The sequence below is a fragment of the Adiantum capillus-veneris genome, chromosome 2, assembly GCF_014529385.1.
Source record: "Adiantum capillus-veneris isolate H3 chromosome 2, ASM1452938v2, whole genome shotgun sequence".
In the NCBI taxonomy this organism is placed as follows: domain Eukaryota; kingdom Viridiplantae; phylum Streptophyta; class Polypodiopsida; order Polypodiales; family Pteridaceae; genus Adiantum; species Adiantum capillus-veneris.
Window position 1 is genome coordinate 135,998,306 of NC_140932.1, and position 23,058 is coordinate 136,021,363.

Consider the following 23,058-nt stretch of genomic DNA (forward strand, 5'->3'; position numbering starts at 1 on the left):
GTAGTCCGAAGACATAGCAACCACAACGAACCTCCAAGGTTTTTAGCTCGAAAAGAGACACCTATTGAGAAATGTCAAGAAATTTCAAGTTATAATCTGCTAGGGTTTCCATGGCAAGCATTTCAGGATACCCCACTCTGCGAGAAGTTGCACTCCGAAGAAAGATGTCAGAAACCATATAACTTCGGGCAAAAGTTTTCTTAAAAGCTTGCCAAGTCCTTGGAGTGTGCAGCTTGGTAGCTATAGACATCAACATCTGCATGGCACTGCTTTTGAGAAAAAATCTTGGACCTTCTCTTGCAAGTTATCTTTTTGGCTTATGCCCTGTTAGACATGAGCGGTGAAGACGGGAGCGCGCTCGATGCGCGATGAAGTAACGGTGGGAGTGGCTAATAAGTCCGGGGTCAAACCACGCAAATACTTCAAATAAGATTCTAGTAGTCTCTGGTTTGCTCTGTCTGCTCTTTTGTAGAACTGGTATGCTTTCAGAAAAGCACACACTTGATGTTTTGATACCACTATCACAAGAGGGGCACCACGTGCCAATAGAAAAGAACAGATTGAACAGACTTTTAGCACTTTAATAATAGCTGATCTGAAAGAGAGACACGCGACACGGAGTGATGGAATTTCATCCCAGAGAGTATTGGCCCCAAACCTTGATGCCCTTTTTGGTATTTCTTTATATTGCATCATCAAAGTACAAGCCGGTACTCCATCCTCTGCACCTTCATCCAGAAGCTAGAGAATGAGCCCATAGCCTCATATTTAAAGGCCCTTGGCCCAAAAGCAGTTTACATGAAAAGCCTAAAACTCAAAAGCATATGGTACAAAAGCATCTTGTCCAAAAGCTGCCAGCACAAATTACTGAAATCTGTACAATGCCACGTCAACACCTGTCAGTGCAATTCGCTGAAATCCGTATAGTCTGCCGTGTCAGTAGTCAACGCACATCACAAAAAGCCGTACAGTCTGCCACGTCAATAATCAACGTGAAACGCGGGATTCCGTACAGTCTGCCACGTCAGCAGTCAAAGTGGAACGCGGGATTCCTTACAGTCTGCCACGTCAACAAGCCAGCCCGGAATCCTAAGTTCCGTACAATTTGCCACATCATCTTCTTCTACTGCTTCTGCTTCTTAGGGTTTAGGCCCCTCGGCTGGTGATCTGCACAGTGGCTCCGTTCTTCAGTGGCTTGACACGTAGCAGTTTGTGACACTCTCCATGCCTCTCTATCCATCACTCCTATCAAATCTCTCATAATCGTCCAATGAGGGCCCCCATATCTAAACTCCGTAAAGCATCGCTGAAGCAACCAGAGTGTCAACAGAACCGTCACTATTTCGAGGATTAACAAAGGAAAGTAGAAAGAGAAAAAATTTCATGAGCAACGACAAAGAACACGGTAGTGGTCCACAAACAATATGCGCACTAATAGACGGATATACAAGGCTTTTTGAAAAAATGATGCTCATTTGGGCCATCCAATTTTGAATAGCTTAAATGAGCATCTTCACTTTTTACCTTCATAAAACATATCAAACATCAATTGCATTTTGAAAAGTGTACAAAAAAACATTAATAAACTTTGAAATTAAAAACATACTTGCAATTACATGTCACACCTTATCGGCATAATTTGAAGCACAAAAGAACAATACTAAAATTTAATCACAAGAAGCCAGAATTCCAAATGAGTTTTATGTACAAGCCAGAGCTTTGTCCGAGGTTCCTTAAATTGAACCTGCAAACACATCCTCTCCAATCCTCCCAAGATTGCATAGGCTCTGGTCAGTCTAGCCTCTCATGCTCTCCTCAATGAAAACACTTGCCCATTGAAGACACCCCAAGATAGGTGTAAGCATCTATATACTCCACGTGCCGTAAGTAATTGAGGGTGATGATCTCCTGATCCACTGTGGGGTGGTGTTAAACACCATTACCTTGGTTTTACCAAGGTTGATAAAACCAAGGTTGACAGACAAACCATTGGCATGGGCAAAGCTATGTAAAGCATCCAAATGACACTGCATCCCCCTCCGGGAAGTCGGAGATCAACACAATACCATCATCATATAACAATAGTGGAATCCATGTCCCTGCCAACAGTGCTCCTCTATCACCATCTCTCTCAATGGAGTAAGAAACTTCATCGACATACATACCAAATAGTGTAGGAGATAGCGGTCAGTCCTGCTTCACCCCGATAGTGGACTGAACCAAAGTAGATAACCCCTTTGGAGTGCGTACATGCCCCACTACTGGCCTGTATAGTGCCATGATCCCCCACTGTGTCAAATGCTTTGCGGAAATCCACAAAGCTACAATAGATCCCATCTCCCATGTGACCTGTCCTCCTCAATAATGGCTCTGAGTGTAAGAATGTCCTCAAGAGTAGAAAAACTACATGCCAGAGATCTGCTTGCAAAGCTTCTAGTAGTGATGTTCAACCGTGCCATGTGTGAGGGCCTACCTCATACTTGGAGTTTGTCTACTATTGAACCTATCTTCAAGTTAGGAGACCCTATGGAACTTGGGAATTATCGCACTATCATTATCGGACACACACTGGCACGGTTGTAAGCATCCATTCTTGAGCCCCGATCCTCATCCTATCAATGGCCTTCCTCACCATCTCAGTGGTAAAGAGAGCACATGGGTGTGGGCATGGTTCAGGAGGGTCGGGAGTGGTGGCTGCCCATGAAAGTGTATAGGGATGATGCATACTAGCCCCAGGCCTGTGTACAAGTAATGGCTAGAGGAGGAGAATGTTTATGGAAGAATAACCATGCCTCACCTAAGTCCTCACTCAAGAATAGCTGATATAAATCTTGCTCTAGTCGAGCCAAGAATGCCCGTTTCTTCCGTCGCACCAGGCGTGGAAGGCAATCTATGACTGTTTGTGAGTGATGACTCCCAAGAGTAACTCCCTTTGAAGTCTGGCTCTCGTCATGCGGCACTCCTCATCATACCAGTTGTTATGGGACATGCTCTCAGAGCGTCGTCTTTGCTAAGGCTGGGTGTGTGGGTATGCCTTTGCTGTTGCATCCTGCAATGTCTAGTCAATATAGAAGTAAGCTCCTCCAAAGGTCGCCCCGGCTCCTCAGTACACAAGCATCTGTAGATCCCATCTATGTAGACAGAGTCCGTCTCTCAGGTGATGACTCCCAAGAGTAACTCCCTTTGAAGTCTGGCTCTCGTCATGCGGCACTCCTCATCATACCAATTGTTATGGGACATGCTCTCAGAGCGTCATCTTTGCTAAGGCTGGGTGTGTGGGTATGCCTTTGCTGTTGCATCCTGCAATGTCTAGTCAATATAGAAGTAAGCTCCTCCAAAGGTCGCCCGGGCTCCTCAGTACACAAGCATCTGTAGATCCCATCTATGTAGACAGAGTCCGTCTCTCAGGTGAAGGTGTATCGAGTAGGGGCTGCTATCCGTGGCATGTGTGTTGTACTAAACTAGAAGGAGATGGTGAGTGTCATAAGGGCATGATCTATTGTCACACCGACAGGTCTGGGTCAGGCTGTGAGGTCCTGAATACTAGAGATAAAGCTCGGTTGAGCCATGACATAATCCACTGTGCTGGCCTAATGTCTGTGTGAAAAGCATGTAAAAATTCCCGCCGCAGGTAATCTCTGTAAGCCATTCAAAACGACCAATCCATGCGCAGTCCCCGTATCTATCAAGTATCATCCATACTCAATGTGCTCCTCATCCTGTGATAGTCTAAATAGGCCCATCTCTGTAACATCAAGCTCCCCCAGCATCTCCTCTGAAGTATCGTAGAATACTGACTAGTGATGGGCAGTCCTAGCATTGAAGTCCCCCAGGATGCTAATGTCACCATCCTTGGAGAGCTCCCATATGTCATCATCCAAAATAGAAAAGGGGGATTGTCCTCAAGGTGGTGTATACACTGACTTACTTAGAGGGAAATAACAAATAGCAATGTAGAGATTTTCTTGTCTCTGCCCTCAGTCTCACCCACATGTACCTAGCTTGCTCATCCTTGCAGGCTATATGTGTTGGGATTAAAGCCCAAGTCGCCTCTTACACGGATATGGCCGCTCGCCCACCTAACTCACTTATCACTAACTCTTTGTATATACTCACTTATACTTTTGTGGATAATAAGGTTTTGGGAGATAACCCTTCAAACGATTTCTCTGTGTACTGTGTAAGCTCTCTGTGTATCTCTCTGTGTGTGTGGGTGAGTCGATCTACGCTCCGCTCAGCGACTTCAATTGGTATCAGAGCGAGGTGCAGTGCGGTTTTGCGTAATCGCACGCGCGCACTTTTCAGGCAGATTCTAGATCCGGAGCTTGGAAATTCACACTCGGCGTTCCGGGAGTATTTCCACCAAGCGACTGGCGACCTGGGGTTTTACTTCCCTTTCGAAGCTGTTTATGCCCTCAGAATTTCGTTCTGAGCACTACATCAGAAGATAGGTTTCAGCCGCAAAGAAACCCATCTTGTGTAGATTGGCAAGCAGGAGGTGGTCGGCATCGACATACATCACTCATTAGTCTTCAAAGCATCATCCATAGACCAGGTACACATATATATCATCAGATATATATATTGCAGTCTGCATTGCTACTTCTTGTGCTTGCTAGGTTCCAGGGGAGGTGTGGCCATACGACGGCTTGACACCACTGGCATGTATTGCAGATTGATGTACTGTGATTGTGGGTCTGCTACTTGGGAGTCACGCTAGCAGACAGACCGCCGCAACGGTCATAGGACAGTGATTGGTCTATTGTAGGATGTATGCTAGTTCTGGGCAGTTTGCTAAGCCATCTGTGAGGGTCGTGTGTGAGGTTTTTTGAAGCCAAGTACTTGGGGCTGGGCTACCCAGTGTGAGGTGGATTAGGTTGCTGGAGTTCCCCTCTACACGCATCCTCTTCGGCGACTTTTATCCCATAGGATGTATGACTTTGTGTAGACATTGGATTGCATCTTATGCGTCAGGCCGTTGAGACATTGTTCAGGGTTCAGTCTTGAGACAGATACAGGTTCTGTGATCCCCAGACAGGAGACAGTGTATGCTTACAGGATACACTATTACAGAGATTCTTAGATTTGTCAGTGGTCAGCTATTTATGGTTGTTTTTGAGCTATCTTTTGGTTTCCAGAGCTTAGTTTATAGGGGAGACTTTGTCAAAAAATTTCAAAATACTGACAGTTCTTGAGGAGAGGTGTTCAGCTTGCTGTTTACAGCTTGTTTATTGTGTACACAGGCTAGTTTTCAGGAGAAACTCTGCCGGATTTTTCCCAGAAGTAAACAGTTTGGCAGATATGACATCTTCTCAAAGAGAGACTCTTTACAACATAAAGAAGCTGAATGGCACAAACTTTCCATTCTGGAAGAAGCACATTTGGCAGGTTTTCGTACAGAAAAAACAAGTGAAGCCACTAAAGTTCAAAGGGGAGAGACCAGAAGGTATGGCTGAAGATGAGTGGGAAGAGCTTGACGAGTTAGCTTGTTCCACAATCATGCTGACACTGGCAGAAAATGTTTACTTCAACGTAGCAGAAGAGACTACAGCGTATGGCATATGGCAAAAGCTATGTGGTATGTACGAGAAACAAAGTGCTACTTCTCAGATTTACTGGCTCAAAAAATTGGTGGATTTGAAGATGAAGGAAGGGACAACCATGTCAAATCATCTCAATGAATTTCACACAATTTTCAGAGATAGTCTTTCCAAATTTAATGAAGGCTATGTTTCTCTTAATCACTTTCCCAGACAGTTGGGATACTTTTCGCACAGCGTTGAGTAATTCTGTCGCGCCAGAAGGTCTTACAAGTGCCAATGTAGAAGGCAGCTCGCTCACAGAGGAAGCGAACAGGAAGAACATTGACAAAGGCAAAGGCAATAGTGCTTTGGTCGTTCGAGGGAGACGACAGTCTAAAGAGAAGAAGGGTAAGAAGGCACAAAACCGAAGTAAGTCTCGTGACTCGAAGTCAAAGGATGACATAGAATGCTACCATTGTGACAAGAAGGGTCACATGAAGAGAGACTGTATGAAGTGGAAACAAGAAAAAGGCAAAACAAAGAGTTTTGAGAAAGATGAAAAGAAGAGTTCAATGAAGATTGAAGAAGTGAATGTTACAGGATCTGGTTCAGACAGTGATTCTGGTATAGCAGCTGGTGACATCTTCCTCACAAGCAATCTTGTTTCTGTTTCTTGACTGCAAAGGATGGACATGCTATGAGTGATTGGATTATCGACTCAAGGGCATCTTTACATGTTTCTCCGCACAAAGAGTGGTTTACATCATATGTGGCTTCTAAAGATTATGTCAGACTTGGCAATGAGCAGGTTTGTAACATACTTGGAGTGGGAGATATGCAGTTGAAGTTTCAGAATGGCTCTTTTTTATGGCTCAAGAATGTCAGACATGTTCCAGCAATCCGAAAGAGCTTGATCAGTACAAGGAAGTTGGATGATGCGGGTTATGTGACAGTTTTGGAACAACGCTTGGAAGATCTCCAAAGCTTCGATGATTGTAGCACATGGCAGCAAGTCAAGAACTCTGTACACTTTACATGTTTCAGAGGTTAAAAACCATGTAATTAATGTGATTGAGCAGCCAAGTATGTCACTGTGGCATCGTAGGCTGGGACATATGTCAAAAAGAGGAATGGAAATACTTTCTCAGTTTTGTGAGCATTGTGTTTATGGTAAGCAAACACAGGAACCGCACAGATCAAAGAGGAATCGTAGGGACGAACGGTTAGCTCTTGTGCACAGTGATCTATGCGGACCAATGCCTAGTTTGTCACTAGAGGGAGCAGCGTACTTTTGTACATTCATAGATGACTATTCTCGCAAAGTATGGGTTTACTTCTTGAAGCACAAGGATGAGGTGCTCAAGGTCTTTAAGACATTCTTGCAACTTGTGGAGGATCAGAGTGGTCAGAAGCTGAAGTGCTTAAGGACAGACAATGGTAAAGAGTACGTTTCCAAGGCTTTCCAAGACTTTTGTGAAGCAAAAGGGATAAAGCGGGAACTTACTGCACCATACAATCCTTCACAAAATGGAGTTGCAGAACGTATGAATAGGACCATACAAGAGAAGGTCAGAAGCATGTTGTCAAATGCTGAATTCCCTGATGGATTTTGGACGGAAGCAGTGGCTACGGCAATCCATTTGATCAACAGGTCTCCTAGTAGGGTTTTGGATAAGAGTGAAGTGGCCGAGATGCTATGGACAGGCAAGGCACCTTCGTATAAGCATCTCAGAGTCTTTGGTTGTGAAGCTTATAGCCATATTCCTAAGGAGTTCAGGAATAAGTTAGAACCAAAGAGCAAGAAGTGTATATTTCTTGGCTACGAAGAATCGGGCGAGATGGGTTACCGGCTTTAGGATCCTGAGTCCAAAAAAGTTATTTGTAGCAATGATGTGCATTTCAATGAAGCCAAGTTTCACACTAAGCCAGAGAAGATAGAGGAGATCAGAAGAGTTGTCTTCAGGGAAGATGGACCTAATGCTAGCACATCAAGACAGCATGGTCAAGCTCAAGAACAACCTATAGTGGCTAGTGAGGCAGAATCAGTAGTGGTGAGACGTTCTGAGCGTGTCTCCAAACCACCTGATCGTTATGTGCCATCTCTAAATTATGTCATGCTCACAGATTGCGGAGAACCATCTTGTTACAAGGAAGCATTACAAGTGGTTGACTCGAAAAAAAGGTAGTTGGCCATGCAGTCAGAGATGACAGCTCTGCATAAGAACCAGACATGGAAGCTAGTTAAATTACCACAGGGCAAAAAGGCTCTACCTTGTAAATGGGTGTACAGGTATAAGATCACCGCTCATGATAGTCAGCCAAAGTACAAAGCAAGGCTTGTTGCCAAGGGCTTTAGGCAAGAACAAGGCATTGACTTTAATGAAGTCTTCTCTCCAGTGGTCAAGATGACTACATTGAGATGCTTTCTTACATTGGTTGCCATATTGGATTTGGTGTTGCACCAAATGGATGTCAAGACAACGTTCTTGCATCGTGATTTAGATGTGGAAATTTACATGCAGCAACCAGAAGGGTTTGTTGAGAAAGGCAAGGAAGATTTGGTATGCCAGTTGTTCAAGAGTCTTTATGGCTTAAAACAATCACCGAGGGCATGGTACCATAAGTTCCACAAGTTTATGCTTTCTCAAGGCTACAAACATAGTGAGTTCGATCACTGTCTATATACAAAGAAGGCTAAGGATGGCACTTGGCTGATCCTTATTTTGTATGTGGATGACATGTTGATTGCTGGCAAACACTTGGAAGAAATTTCAGCTTTGAAGTCAAAGATGGCAAAATCGTTTCACATGAAAGACATGGGTGAGACAAGTCATATACTTGGTATGCGCATTGAGAGAGACAGATCAAAGAAGTTGATTTGGTTATCTCAAACAGAGTATATTGACAAGGTTTTGCAACGTTTCAATATGGAGAAGGGAAAGGCATTGAGTGTTCCATTGCCACCATATGTGAAACTTACCAAACAAGATTGTCCTATGTCTGAGGAAGAAAAGGCTGAAATGGATAAGATTCCATATGCGTCTGCAGTGGGTAGTGTCACCAGCGTGTGACTACTATCTATCCTTTTTGTTGATTTCTTTCTTATTATTTATTTACTTTCACTTTTTGGAAACACCCCTCGGGAAATCTAACTGCCCTGCATTGCATAGCTAGTGCGGAACTGTCCAGAGGGAGTCCAGGCCTGAGGGCAAGAGAGCACTAAGGTTGGACAAGGACTATGCTTAGCCAAGTGGGGTCATTGACTAGCCAAAGTGGAATCCTTTGCTACAGAGGCTACATTTCAGTTTTGGATGTGGCCGCAGTGTACAAAGAGGGTCGGATGACCTAGAAAGATACAATGGCAGCATCTCCTAAAATTTAGGGAACTGCTATTTTGGGACCTGAAAATGTGTTGGCGTCATTACCTCCGGAATGACAAGGGGAACATTTTCTTACTCTGCCGTGAAGTCAACTGGCCAACCGGTTGGGATATTTTTAGGCGGCAACCCCGAAACGGGAAAATGCTTGTAAATGTGCCAAGTGGCACATTCTGGTGCACTTGCCTCATGCAACAAGAAGTGGCGCTCAATTTAGGAGTGGGAGAGCCTCATTTTCAGTTTTTGTCACAGGTTAAGAGCTATGGAGTGCTTGCTTTCCCTCTTATGCACAGTGCGGTGCCAGGAGTGATGCCCTGCACGCTACGCACTGCCCTCTCTCTCCCCTTTGGCAGTATGTTATGCCCCTCTAGTGGGCTCTTCATTTGACCAATGTACAGTTGTGTGGGTTCATGCGCGATTGCCGAGGCAAGAGCCTCTTGCACAGGTACTGGATTAGCTAGCGGCTAATTCCCCCGCAGGTACAGGTGAATTCGGAGAGGTTTCACACCAGAAATCTCGTCCGATTCAAAGGGCAAGTAGCCCTACAGGTGCGGGAGCTCGAGGACTTGCTACGGATGCGACCGGCATGCGAAACGGAGCCCAAAACAGTAAATTACAGCCTGCTGTGTATTTTTGCAGGTTTAGGGTTTTGGCCCTAAACGGACCCTAATACCCCTAGGAGGTTCGGGGACGCAAGGGGACCGCTGTACAGGTGATCTGGCGCATTTTCGGGGCTGAAAACAGAGAATTCAGCGTGCTGCAGATTCTCGCCAGGTTTTGCAAAGTGCCCGTATGCGTCGGGAAAGTCAGTCAATGCGTGGGAATACTGACTGTGAAGGGTCCTAGTACAGTTATGCTACCGAATCAGGCCGGAGTAGTTGAAATTCAGCCAAGTTTGTGCAGGGCAGCTTGTAGGGATCCACAGCATTTATTCCCTCTTTTAAAGAATAAAGAAATACCGAAAGGGGCGCCTAAGTTAGGGGCCAATCTGGTGTCGGTCTTCTTATACAGGTGCATTCTAGCATCTGTATCCCATTCCCCTCTCTTGTGTCACTATAGCGCAGGTAAAATAGACGACTTATAATGGGTGAAAGCTAAATCAAGGTTTAAAGTAAAGTCTACCGCCTTTTTTGGATTGAACAGGCCGGTTTCATGGTTCCATTGCCGGGATTTGAACCCGGGTGGTCTGGTTGAGCCTTGGTCAATTTTGGGCTTGAAGACACAGGGGATCATAGACCAGACACAGGGAATTGCAATTATGGCTGACAAACCAGATGATGTGACTGAAGAGGTTTCCTCTGCACAGGGTCAACGGACACATGAAGTGGGTGAGTCCTCAAGACCACCACAGACAGATGACGATATATTCAGGACCCAGTTGGCTACTGCTGTGGCTATGTTCACACAAGTAATGCAGAACCCGAGGTTTTTAGCCTTTCTGCAACCTCCTGTTCCGTCTCAGCAAGTTGGGTCACTGGATCATATTCAAAAGCCTGTTAAGGCTCGAGCACAGGTGATTCATACCGCACAGTCAATGGAAACACCTGTACATTTGACGGAGAACATGCAGTCTCCACAACCTATGCCTAAGGTGCAAGAACAGGTGGCTGAGATGCCAGAATTTCAAGCTGTACCAGTTCAGCCCGCCACCTTTCAGCAGCCTATAGCTGGTTCTAATGGGCAGGGAAGCAACTTACAGGCTATGCAATAGGTCTTCCCACCACCTTCAGTACACCCTGGCTATTTTGGAGGTGGATCGGTATTCCAGAGCATGGCTGGTCATGCACCTGAAAATCAGTTTTACACGCCAGGAACAGTGTTTGGGGGTGCTCAAACGATGATGCCTAACCCCATGTACAGTGTCATGGGTATGCAACCAGGGTTTCAGAGCACTCAGGGCCAATTTTGGATGCCACAAGCAAATTTTGGTATGGCTGGAATTACAAATCAGCAGCCAAATATGGCATTTCCAGGTCAAGTTAATAGCGGCCAAGGAACACAGATGAACCCTAATAGTGTTCCCATGTTTCAGTCACTTCCATATGACAATTTAACACCGCTGGAGAGGGCAACTCCGTACAAAGAAGGTGGCAAAGATGTGACATTCACGACCTTTACAGGGTTTGATGACAGGAAGAAGGCTCTCTCATTCCTCCAGCAGTTTGACAAGGCCTATGCAGGGGGAAACTTTACAGAGGCTTCAAAGGTCCGCAAGGCAGCCACTTTCTTGACAGGGAATGCAGGACAATGGTGGACAACTTTATTGCTTCAAGGGCAAGCTCCGTCCACATGGATTTACTTTAAGCAGATTTTTGCAGCAGCATGGTTATCTGATGACTTTGAAGCAGATGTCATGACAGAATGGCACCAGCTAAATGCTGCTACTTGCAAGAATCTGGATGATTACAATCGGAAGTTTTGGAAAGCTCTACTTCCAGTAACCTCCTATAGGTTTGTGCCATTCACAGAACAGATTGAAAAATACTGTTGTGGCCTACCTAAAGGATTGAGAAAGTATTGTACGAAGACCAAAGTCACTACTTTGACGCAGCTCATCGAGGTAGCAAACACTGGCAATGGTTTGCTCAAGGGAGAAGATTGTGAATTTAACACTGGCGTCAAGGCAGGATCAGGCAAGAAAAATTCAGCCAAGAAGCACGTTCCCAATGAGGCTCCTAAAGGGACTCAGGAGTCAACCAACGCAGGGAAAGATAAAGCTACGGCTGAATCAGAAAAAGGACCAGCAAAGAAATGGAAAAGACGTTTTCCTCGCAAGTTAGAAGAGCAAAAGAAGGTCCTGAGGACAGAGAACAAATGCTTTATTTGTGAGCAGCCTGGCCACATTGCTTACAATTGTCCTACAAAGAAAAGGCCAGCTGATTCTGAAGACAAGGAGGACAGGAAAGGAAAGAAGCCCATGGCTGGTCTAGTGCCAGATATGGTGGGCGACAAGCCAAATTCAGATGCAAGTGAGCTTTGCAGAGCATGGGGAAAGGTCAGGGATCAAACAATGCTTATCTTCTTTGATCCAGGTGCCAAAGCCAACTTTATTTCCCCAGAATTGGCTTCAAAGTTGGGAATCAGACTTGAAGAGATGGGGTATACAGCAGAGGCAGGTTTGGCATGTCCTGGCCATACAGAGGCTGTGACACCCATCATTGGAAAGTTGCGTCTACATATCCAGTCCTATGTAGATGCTGAAGAATTTTACATCATGCCACTGGACGGATGTGATGTGTTGTTAGGTATTCCTTGGTTGTTTCGTGTACAGGGAATCATGGATGCCTACAACAAAAAGATCACTGTATAGAGCAGGGGAAAGACTCACATTCTGGATGTAAAGCTTAAAGGGGAGTCTATTCCTACTGTATCAGCTTCTGCTATTACTTCTGTAATGAAAAAGCATCTTTCTACGTACTTGGTTTTTGCACGTGAAGTGTCAGATTGTGATGAATCAAATTTATCTGTGCTAGATAAAGAAAGGTCAATGTTTTTACAACAGTATAGTGACTGTTTCTCCGATTCATTCTCAATTACCGCCAGAGAGACCCAAGGACCATGCGATAGATTTGGTGCCAGGCAGTAGCCCGCCAAATAAGCCTCCGTACAAGGTTAGTGCGGCTCAGCAGAAAGAGATAATGGGCCAAGTACAGGAGTTGTTAGAAAAGGGGCTGATTCAGCCCAGTTCATCTCCATTCTGTTCTCCAGTGTTGTTGGTGCAGAAAAAGGATGGCTCATGGCGTATGTGCATCGACTACCGTGCACTGAACAAGAATACCATCAAGAATAGGTTCCCTATACCTAGAATTGATGATATTATGGACAAATTAGAAGGAGCAGCTATGTTTAGCAGGATAGATCTAAAGAGTGGGTACCATCAGATCCGCATTAGATCAGAGGATGTGCACAAGACTGCTTTTAGAACGACGTTTGGCCTTTACGAATTTTTAGTGATGCCCTTTGGTCTCACAAATGCTCCTGCTACGTTCAATAGGATGATGGACAGAATTTTCCGTCCACACCAGCAGTTTGTTGGTACATTCTTTGATGACATGATAGTCTACTCAAAGAATGAAGAGGAGCATAGGCATCACTTGGCCATTGTGTTCAAAGAGCTACGCAGTCATAGGTTGCTCATCAATGCAAAGAAAAGTGAGTTTTTTCTTGAAGAGATTCACTTTCTGGGACACATTGTCTCAAAGGATGGTGTCAGAATGGATCCTGCAAAAGTTGAAGCGATCAAGTCATGGCCAAATTTGAAGACGGTGCATGATGTCCGAAGCTTTTTGGGACTATGCTCCTATTACAGAAGGTTTATCCGAAATTCCGCTGAGATTGCTTCACCTTTACATGCTCTTCAAAAGAAGGCAGTCACCTTTAGATGGACACAAAAAGAGATTTCAGCTTTTAATCTCTTAAAGGAAAAGATGACTTCAGATCCAGTCATTGTGTTGCCAGATCTTAGGAAGTCATTTGTGGTCCAGTGTGATGCCTGCGGTAGTAGCATTGGTGCAGTGCTAATGCAAGATGGCAGGGTAGTAGCCTATGAGAGCAGAATTTTACAAGGGCCAGAGATGACCATGCAGGTCTATGAGAAAGAGTTACTGGCTGTGATTCATGCGCTCTTAAGTTGGAAACACTACCTGCTAGGTGCAAACTTTGTTGTCCAAACGGACCATCAGACCTTGCGATACTTCTTGACACAGACAAAGTTATCTGAGAAGCATATGCGATGGGCAAATATCTTGTCCATGTTCCATTTTGAGATTGTGCATGTGGAAGGCAAGAAGAACGTTGTGGCTGATGCCTTGTCAAGGAAGCCACAAATTTCAGCTGTGTCGATTCCTTATCATCATGAACTTGATGATATGAGAGAACAGTATGCAAATGATGAAGATTTTGCAAGGGTCTTCGAGCAACTAATGGATGGACAACGTCATGAACACTATCTTCTTAAAGACGGGTTCATGATGATGCATGGCAGATTGTGTGTCACAAAGCCATTGCGACGCAAAGTTATGGAAGAGAGTCATGCCCCACCGTATGCAGGGCATCGTGGTATCGATGCTAGAGTTAAAGCGGTTGAGACATTCTTCTATTGGCCTACATTGAGAAGGGATGTGGATGCCTTTGTGCGAGAATGCCTAATATGCCAAAAGGTCAAGTTTGACAGGCAAAAGGCACCAGGGTTATTGCAACCACTACCTATTCCAGATAAACCATGGGAAAGTATTGCTATGGATTTTATCTTTGATCTTCCGAGAACGCAGACAGGAAACGATGGTATTTGGACCATTATTTGCAGATTCAGCAAACAGGCTCATTTTATTCCTGTCAGGAAGAAGATAAAGCCAGATCAGATGGCACGCTTGTTTATGAGCAATATTTTCAAGTATCATGGCATGCCACAGTCGATTGTTAGCGACCGTGATCCACGCATGACAAGTTTGTTCTGGAGAGGCTTGTTTGAGAATATGGGCACAACGCTCAAATTCTCTTCGTCATTTCATCCTCAACAGATGGGCAGTCAGAAGAGGCAAATTCTACTGTCCTAGATCTGCTGAAGTGCTATGTGTCAGAGCATAAAGGAAAGTGGGAGCAGTGTTTGCCATTGGTGGAGTATGCATACAATAATACAGTGTATTCATCAACTGGCAAGTCACCTTTTGAGATAGTTGAAGGTGGCAAGAAAGTTCCTCCCATACTGCATACAAAGGACAAGATATTTGAAGCAGATAAGTATGTTCAGGACATGGATGAAATGTACAAGAAGGTCAAAGTGGCCTCAGAAAGGACTCAGGCAAAGCAAAAGAAAGCAGTTGATCGTCACCGTCGTGAAGTGGTATATTCACTTGGTGATTGGGTGCTTTTACGCTTTGAAAAGGCAAGGTTAAAGAAGATGAAGGGCAAGGAAAGACTGTTTCCAAAGCTCAGCATGCGTTACTATGGGCCTTTTCAAGTGTGCGACATAATCAGTGATGTTGCATATAGGCTGAAATTGCCTGACAATTGGAAGATTCACAATGCGTTTCATGTGAGTCTTCTCAGACCCTATGTGGGTGATGTGCCAGAAGATATGCCAGCTGAAGATCAACCGGAATTCGAGGAACTTGACGAGATCTTGGTCCCCGAACAGATTTTGGCTCACAAAGAAAGGAAAGTGAAAGGCAAGGTTGCTAGGCGTTACTTGGTAAAGTTCAGAAACTATCCACCAATGGATGATAAGTGGATGGAAGAAGGTGAACTTGCAGAGTCACCAACTGTGTTATCACTTTACCTGGAAGCCTTCGATTTGCAACCTACCTTGACCCCATGAGTTTCAAAGCTAAATGGATTGTCAGTGTGACAATGGCTTCTGAAACAAATGATGTACATGGTATTTAAAGTGAGCTCAAATGAAATACCTGTTACATGAATGTTAGAGCTGTACAGATTGTCAGTTTGGCAATTGCTCTTATGGAATGTCCAAAAGTTTGGTTAGTGCTATAGAAGTGAGTATTTCTTGTCAGTTTGTCAAGGATACAGTAATTGCTTCTATTAAAGAGTACATGTGTAACTGCATTCTTAAACTGTCGGTTTGGGTATGCTCGAAAGTGTTACGGGATCCAACGTGTACTATAAGACAGTGGCAAAATGTGCAGCTAACATTTTGTTTTTGGAAGGTTAGTGACTCAAAGCAATGGCAGAGTGCGAAGCTACCACTATGTCATTGGGACAGGGTTCACACGCAGGCAATACATGAGTCGACGAGGTGTTGAATACACCAGGGTTGACAATGAGCATGTATGTGTCGTACATGTGTCGACAGGTGTTGAATACATCAGTGTTGACTATGAGCATGAACGACATAGATGCAAACGAGGACGTTTGAGATTTCAAGAGGGGGGTATGTCACTAGCGCGTGACTACTATCTATCCTTTTTGTTGATTTCTTTCTTATTATTTATTTACTTTCACTTTTTGGAAACACCCCTCGGGAAATCTAACTGCCCTGCATTGCATAGCTAGTGTGGAACTGTCCAGAGGGAGTCCAGGCCTGAGGGCAAGACAGCACTAAGGTTGGACAAGGACTATGGTTAGCCAAGTGGGGTCATTGACTAGCCAAAGTGGAATCCTTTGCTACAGAGGCTACATTTCAGTTCTGGATGTGGCTGCAGTGTACAAAGAGGGTCGGATGACCTAGAAAGATACAATGGCAGCATCTCCTAAAATTTAGGGAACTGCTATTTTGGGACCTGAAAATGTGTTGGCGTCATTACCTCCGGAATGACAAGGGGAACATTTTCTTACTCTGCCATGAAGTCAACTGGGCAACCGGTTGGGATATTTTTAGGCGGCAACCCCGAAACGGGAAAATGCTTGTAAATGTGCCAAGTGGCACATTCTGGTGCACTTGCCTCATGCAACAAGAAGTGGCGCTCAATTTAGGAGTGGAAGAGCCTCATTTTCAGTTTTTGTCACAGGTTAAGAGCTATGGAGTGCTTGCTTTCCCTCTTATGCACAGTGCGGTGCCAGGAGTGATGCCCTGCACGCTACGCACTGCCCTCTCTCTCCCCTTTGGCAGTATGTTATGCCCCTCTAGTGGGCTCTTCATTTGACCAATGTACAGTTGTGTGGCTTCATGCGCGATTGCCGAGGCAAGAGCCTCTTGCACAGGTACTGGATTAGCTAGCGGCTAATTCCCCCGCAGGTACAGGTGAATTCGGAGAGGTTTCACGCCAGAAATCTCGTCCGATTCAAAGGGCAAGTAGCCCTACAGGTGCGGGAGCTCGAGGACTTGCTACGGATGCGACCGGCATGCGAAACGGAGCCCAAAACAGTAAATTACAGCCTGCTGTGTATTTTTGCAGGTTTAGGGTTTTGGCCCTAAACGGACCCTAATACCCCCAAGAGGTTCGGGGACACAAGGGGACCGCTGTACAGGTGATCTGGCGCATTTTCGGGGCTGAAAACAGAGAATTCAGCGTGCTGCAGATTCTCGCCAGGTTTTGCAAAGTGCCCGTATGCGTCGGGAAAGTCAGTCAATGCGTGGGAATACTGACTATGAAGGGTCCTAGTACAGTTATGCTGCCGAATCAGGCCGGAATAGTTGAAATTCAGCCAAGTTTGTGCGGGGCAGCTTGTAGGGATCCACAGCATTTATTCCCTCTTTTAAAGAATAAAGAAATACCGAAAGGGGCGCCTAAGTTAGGGGCCAATCTGGTGTCGGTCTTCTCATACAGGTGCATTCTAGCATCTGTATCCCATTCCCCTCTCTTGTGTCACTATAGCGCAGGTAAAATAGACGACTTATAATGGGTGAAAGCTAAATCAAGGTTTAAAGTAAAGTCTACCGCCCTTTTTGGATTGAACAGGCCGGTTTCAGGTAGTTTGATGTATGCAATGATTGCTACACGTCCAGATATTGCATTTGCAGTGGGAGTGGTTAGCAAATATATGTCAAATCCCGGCAAGAAACATTGGGAGGCAGTGAAAGATACTTAAAGCATACAAAGAGTATGCGCATATGCTATGGTAGTCATGATTTGAGTGTCAGAGGATACACTGACTCAGATTATGCAGGAGACTTGGATAAGAGGAGATCTACATCAGGCTATGTCTTTACATTGGCTGGAGGTGCCATATCATGGCAATCTCGATTACAAGATTGTATTACGCAATCTACTACAGAAGTTGAGTATGTTGCAACAAATGAGGCATGCAAAGAAGCTATTTGGCTTGGTAGATTGGTAGCAGACTTGGGAATCAAAGTAGATATGCCAGAGTTATATTGTGATAGTCAAAGTGCTATACAATTGGCAAAGAATCCAATGTTCCATTCGAAGACTAAGCATATTGATGTGAAATATCACTTCATTAGGGAAGTACTTGAAGACAAGCACATACAACTGCTGAAGATCCACACCAAGGACAATCCTGTTGATCTACTCACAAAGGGACTTCCAGGAGAGGGCTTTGTGCATTGTCGTGAGTTATTGGGCATTGGATAGATGGCAACCATGTAAATCTTTGTACATTTATGTTCATAGATTTACAGTTACTTAAAGTGCCACATTGGACTTTAAGTGGGAGGTTGTTGGGATTGAAGCCCAAGTGGCCTCTTACACGGATATGGCCGCCCGCCCGCCTAACTCACTTATCACTAACTCTTTGTATATACTCACTTATACTTTTGTGGATAATAAGGTTTTGGGAGATAACCCTTCAAACGATTTCTCTGCGTACTGTGTAAGCTCTCTGTGTATCTGTGTATCTCTGTGTGTGTGTGTGTGTGTGTGTGTGTGTGTGTGTGTGTGTGTGTGTGTGTGTGAGTCGATCTACGCTCCGCTCCGCGACTTCAATATGTATCAATGGTTGCAAATCCTCCCTAAATCAAACTGCCACTCCTCCTGAGCCCCATCCTCTATGCTCTGATCAAGTCTCCTTCTACAAGATGTCTCCCATCTGTATCCGCTAACATGTGGCATGGACCGCCCAAGGGTCTCATGTGTCTCAGAGTAGAAGATGACGTCCCTCCCAATAAACCTATCCTCAAAGGCACCTACATCAAGGCGTAGAGATCCATTACAATTCCAAGTAGAAACTTTGAGTGTGGTCCCATAGATCTCCCGCCGTCATGCGGAGCGCCTCTTCATAATAGCCACTCTTCCATCTCTGTAAAAGGCCACTTTTCCTTTCTCTCGAGCTGTCCTTATCTCGGACATAACTTCTTTCATATGGACAAGCTGTGAAAGAGTGAGGTCGTCTCCAAGAGATATCTCCGTTTTCTTTAGTGTGGGATGCCTCTTCAAGAAATCCTTCTTCACTTCCATGGAGGGGAAGCGAATGATCAACGCTCTCTCCTTTAAAGTATCCCCATTTCCTTCTCTCCTCTTCCCCGCTCTCCATGCCTTTGTGTGAGTAGCCTCGCTTCCCATCATGGAGAGACGTTCCTTCACTTCCCCCTCCACATTATCATGGTCTTTTAGAACGGTTACTCGTACATGTAAAGCTTTTGTCTTCCTCCTTTGCTCTTCTTCTCTGGTCATGTTGATGATTGTGGGAGTGGAAATGGTTGTTGTTTCTTTCCCTTTCCCTTGCTTGGCGACTTCTATCCATTTCTCGGCCTCATCCACCTTCTTTTGTGTCTTCGTGATCACATCCACCCACGAGGACGTCTTTGCCTCATTTTGCTTCTAGTCCTCCTTGATCTTCCGTACTTGTTCCTTAACAACTTTGCGTTCCTCTATCATCCAGGGTTGGATTTCTCCTTCTTCAAGTCCACTACTTGCTCTAGTTTCAGCAAGCTCTCACTTGAGGGCTGAAACCTCCTCTTTAAGTGCTTGTGAGTCCGCCTTAAATGCTTGGATTTCTGCATGAAGGTCCTCTTTCTCCTTTTGCTTGGCTTCATTGAAAAACATTTGGATAGGGCTGGCCTTCTCCTTCCACCATCCTCCCGTTTCTGTTTTCCATTCCTTCATCTCTTTTTCCATGTACGTTATCCGTTTGTTTGTGACCATAATGTTGCCTTCGTTACTGTCGGGACAGACTTGCATATTGGTGAGCTGCTCTTGGTCTCCATTGCTGATTCTGAGAAGTTGTTCAGTGAATAAAGAAGGGGCTCAACAACCCATTGCCATAGCCTATTATAGGGAAGGGGGGGGGCGAGCCGGGGGGCACAGCACAGGGCTGAACTAGGCAACACGGGTGCAGAGGGCGCAGGCAACAGGTGCTGGGAACAGTGGGCAGGCAGCAACAGGGATGGAGTGTGAGCAAGTGGGCAGCAGGGCAGCAGGCAGAGAGAGAGAGAGAGAGAGAGAGAGAGAGATTGTATTATCGTCCACGGAGCTCAAATATGACCCATGGGACCAAACAGAACTTTACAACCGCATGCTTATACGTGATGACATGAGATACATATCAGTTAAGGACTGAGGGTCCATCAAGAGGAAAAAGAAAGAGGGAACAAAATCTAAGGGGGAGCAGTTGAGGGGAGAGCCCCTTTAGTTGAGGGGAGAGCCCCTTTTGAAGTTCGAAACTCCTGGATGATAGTTTTACCGCCTCGATAGACTGCCCATTTGCCTTGCTTGCGGGTTTCAGACATCTTCTTGAGCTCGTCCTTTTTTATTTTGAGTTGATTTGTGGTCAGCTCCTCAGTAATCCAAAGCTTTGTTCCTTTGAGCAGATGGGATTGACGTAGAAGCTTCACCCGCTCCTCTTTATCCTTGAAAGTAGGGACACAATGCTCAGGGCGCACATGTCGATGTGTATCATTGATCCAAGCGACCATCTCTGGCTTAATGTTGACTAGCTCAAAAATGTTGTTGAGTTTCGTAATTGCTTCTTCAAGACTATCCTCAACTGTGCACCACGGCGAGGGGAGTCCACCGATGTGTACCTTGAGGGCATTCTCTTCTCGAAGTCTTCGTTCACAGAGCTCCTTTGTTACACAAGTCTGTACTTCGGCGATGGTTGTTGAATGTGCTTGGCTAACCTTTGCCTCAACTTCCTTTACCTTGTCGGTGGTGAGGTCAACCATAGAATTGAAGCGTTCTTCTAGCTTGCTGAGGCGAAATTTGAGCTCGAGGTTCTCTTCCAAGACTCGATCGAGAGCTGCTTGAAGCTTAGTAATTCGATCGAGTTTGCTAGGGGCTGCTACCACAGCTGCAAAACTCGGCCGTGTTCTGGAAGGGGCCTTTGGGGTAGTCATCCCTATGCTTGGGAGGTCAACAGATCCGAGGAGAGCTCAACGCAAGAACCCCTGCTAGGTTGTGAGACAGTGAGACCAGGAAATTGCAAAGTCCAAAGAAAACCTTTGGATTTGCTCATTGCAAGATCAGGGACCTCTTCCAGAACACGGAGAGAGAGAGAGAGAGAGAGAGAGAGAGAGAGAGAGAGAGGCACCATTGCTGATTCTGAGAAGTGGTTCAGTGAATAAAGGAGGGGCTCAACAGCCTATTAAGGAGGAAGGGGGAAGGGGGGGGGGGGCGGGGGGGGGGGGGGAGGGGGCGCACAGCACAGGGCTGAACTGTTCAACACGGGCGCAGAGGGCAAGCAGCCAGCAGGTGCTGGGAACAGTGGGCAAGCAGCAGCAACAGGGATGAAGCGTGAGCAGGTGGGCAGCGGGCAGGTGTGCCACAAGGGGAGAGAGAGAGAGAGAGAGAGAGAGAGAGAGAGAGAGAGAGAGAGAGAGAAATGAAAACGAAATGTTATATTAACGTCTTCAAAAGGCCAAAATGACCTATGAGACCAAACTGTTACAAAATTGTGAATCTGGTACCATGTCTGGGTAGAAAAAGACTAGAACAAGAATACTACTACTACTAGAATCCATCCTCATTTGCACTCTGGATGTGGAGAGAGAGAGAGAGAGAGAGAGAGAGAGAGAGAGAGAGAGAGAGAGAGAGAGATGTAATATTAACGTCCTCAAAAGGCCAAAATGACCTATGAGACCAAAAGGTTACATGTGGTGAATCTAATACCAGGTCTGGGTACAAAAAGTACAAAGAGCTGAAAAGAAAATAGTGGGTAGGGGTGGGGTGAAAGCTGATACAAGTGGAATACAAAGGGGTGAGCTGATACAATGGAGCTCTCTTACAGTCGAGGCATCATATGCATATACATCAATATCCAAAAGGCTATAGAGATTCAATGTCCTCCAAGGTAGGCACTCTATCGAGACGGCTCCTATGTCGCGCCAGTATGGTGTGGATCCTCTGTCGCAGTCTGCGTTGATGTCGAGAGGGCCTCCTCATTCGTGGGCGACGGGACCGCCCCAACTCTATCGCCCGATCAAGCAGTATGCCTCTGGTGTTGTTATGCTGTTGGGGCTGCTCGGACTCCTCTGTCTGTGACTGAAAGAAATCTGTAATCTTCCGCTGTTGTTGGATCTCTCTCATTGTGCCCCTCTTCAAGAGGTCCTCTCTATGTTTGTGAATCTCCAGCAAGTATAATCCGAGGCATCTCTGATCCCTGGTATCTCATGACTCTAGAAAGTGGCCCAAAACCCTCTCTGAATAGACAGTGAAAGTGGCCTCGTATCTCATAGTATACTGGGCAGTGACATATGTAATGTAGCTCTGTCTCTCGCTCTATCTGGCACACCTGACAAATCCTGGACTCAACGAGTACTCCTCTAAATCTGTCTGTCTCGATCTCTAGCTGATGTGAGGATGTGCGTATCTGACCAATAGCACATCGAATCCCATGGAATAAGTGTCCATGTATCCTGGTCTGATCATAAAACCATCCTCCGTGAGTTGGAGAAGATGCTCTCTATAGAAAGTCATCTTCGTACCTAGCTCATGTGTAGGTTGTATCCATGTCCTCTTCGCATCCAGCTGAATCAAGTCCTGTCTGATGAGCCTAGTAATCCCTGCCCTAGTGAGGGAGATGGAGGGTGCATCCAGAGAGTACTGAAATGGGGGTGGCCGATCCATACTAAAGCCATGTAATTGAAACCAAGATGCCATCTCTGCATACCAACATGATCTATCTCCCTGCAATGCCAGCTGTCGCGAAGATTCTAGTGCTAATCGAGCATATCTGTCTCTAGAGAGAGCCCAAGTGCTATGCATAAATGAAACTGATCGAGTGAGTGCCTCCACTACCAATCAAGGAGCAACGAGCTCCGCCCTAACAATGTCATGTGGTACTGAGGCCTTGGCCCTAATCATCCGAGAGAGAGAGAGAGAGAGAGAGAGAGAGAGAGAGAGAGAGAGAGAGAGAGAAATGAAATTAAATGTTATATTAACGTCTTCAAAAGGCCAAAGTGACCTATGAGACCAGAACGTTACAATGTGGTGGATCTGATACAAAGTCAGAGTAACAAAATGACAAAATGAAAAATACTATGGAATCCTAAAACTAGTAGGCGTGAACTAAGCAGCTAGCTAGGATAGCGAAATCACAAGAGATCCAGCATCGGTCGCTCACGGATCTTATCAATCTCCTCCATGGCCAGCAGTCTGATTAGGGGTCGTGCATGCCGGGCCAAAGTGATCTGAATCCTCTGATGTAGCCTCCGTCAATGTTGTGTAGTCCTCCGCAGTCGTGTGCGTGTGGATCTCCCCAGCTCAGTCGCTCGGTCGATCAGTGTGCATCAGGTGTGAGGCCACAAGCTCTGATGTGGTGGTAGCTCCTCCGGGTGTCTAGTGTTTGCTCTAAAGAAGTCTGTGATG

At 45.5% G+C, this 23,058-nt stretch overlaps 2 protein-coding genes across 2 annotated transcripts in view; both read right to left on the reverse strand.

Annotated features, from left to right (window-relative positions):
• Positions 1-23,058, reverse strand: part of LOC147463700 (2-oxoglutarate (2OG) and Fe(II)-dependent oxygenase superfamily protein) — a 119,771-nt gene that overhangs the window by 87,447 nt on the left and 9,266 nt on the right. The gene's annotated exons all lie outside the window — the stretch shown is intronic.
• LOC147463702 (uncharacterized) lies at positions 19,787-20,593 on the reverse strand. The gene has a single exon (XM_086529441.1). The coding sequence runs from the start codon at positions 20,586-20,588 to the stop codon at positions 19,851-19,853; it is 738 nt and encodes a 245-aa protein (XP_086385567.1). The 5' UTR covers positions 20,589-20,593; the 3' UTR covers positions 19,787-19,850.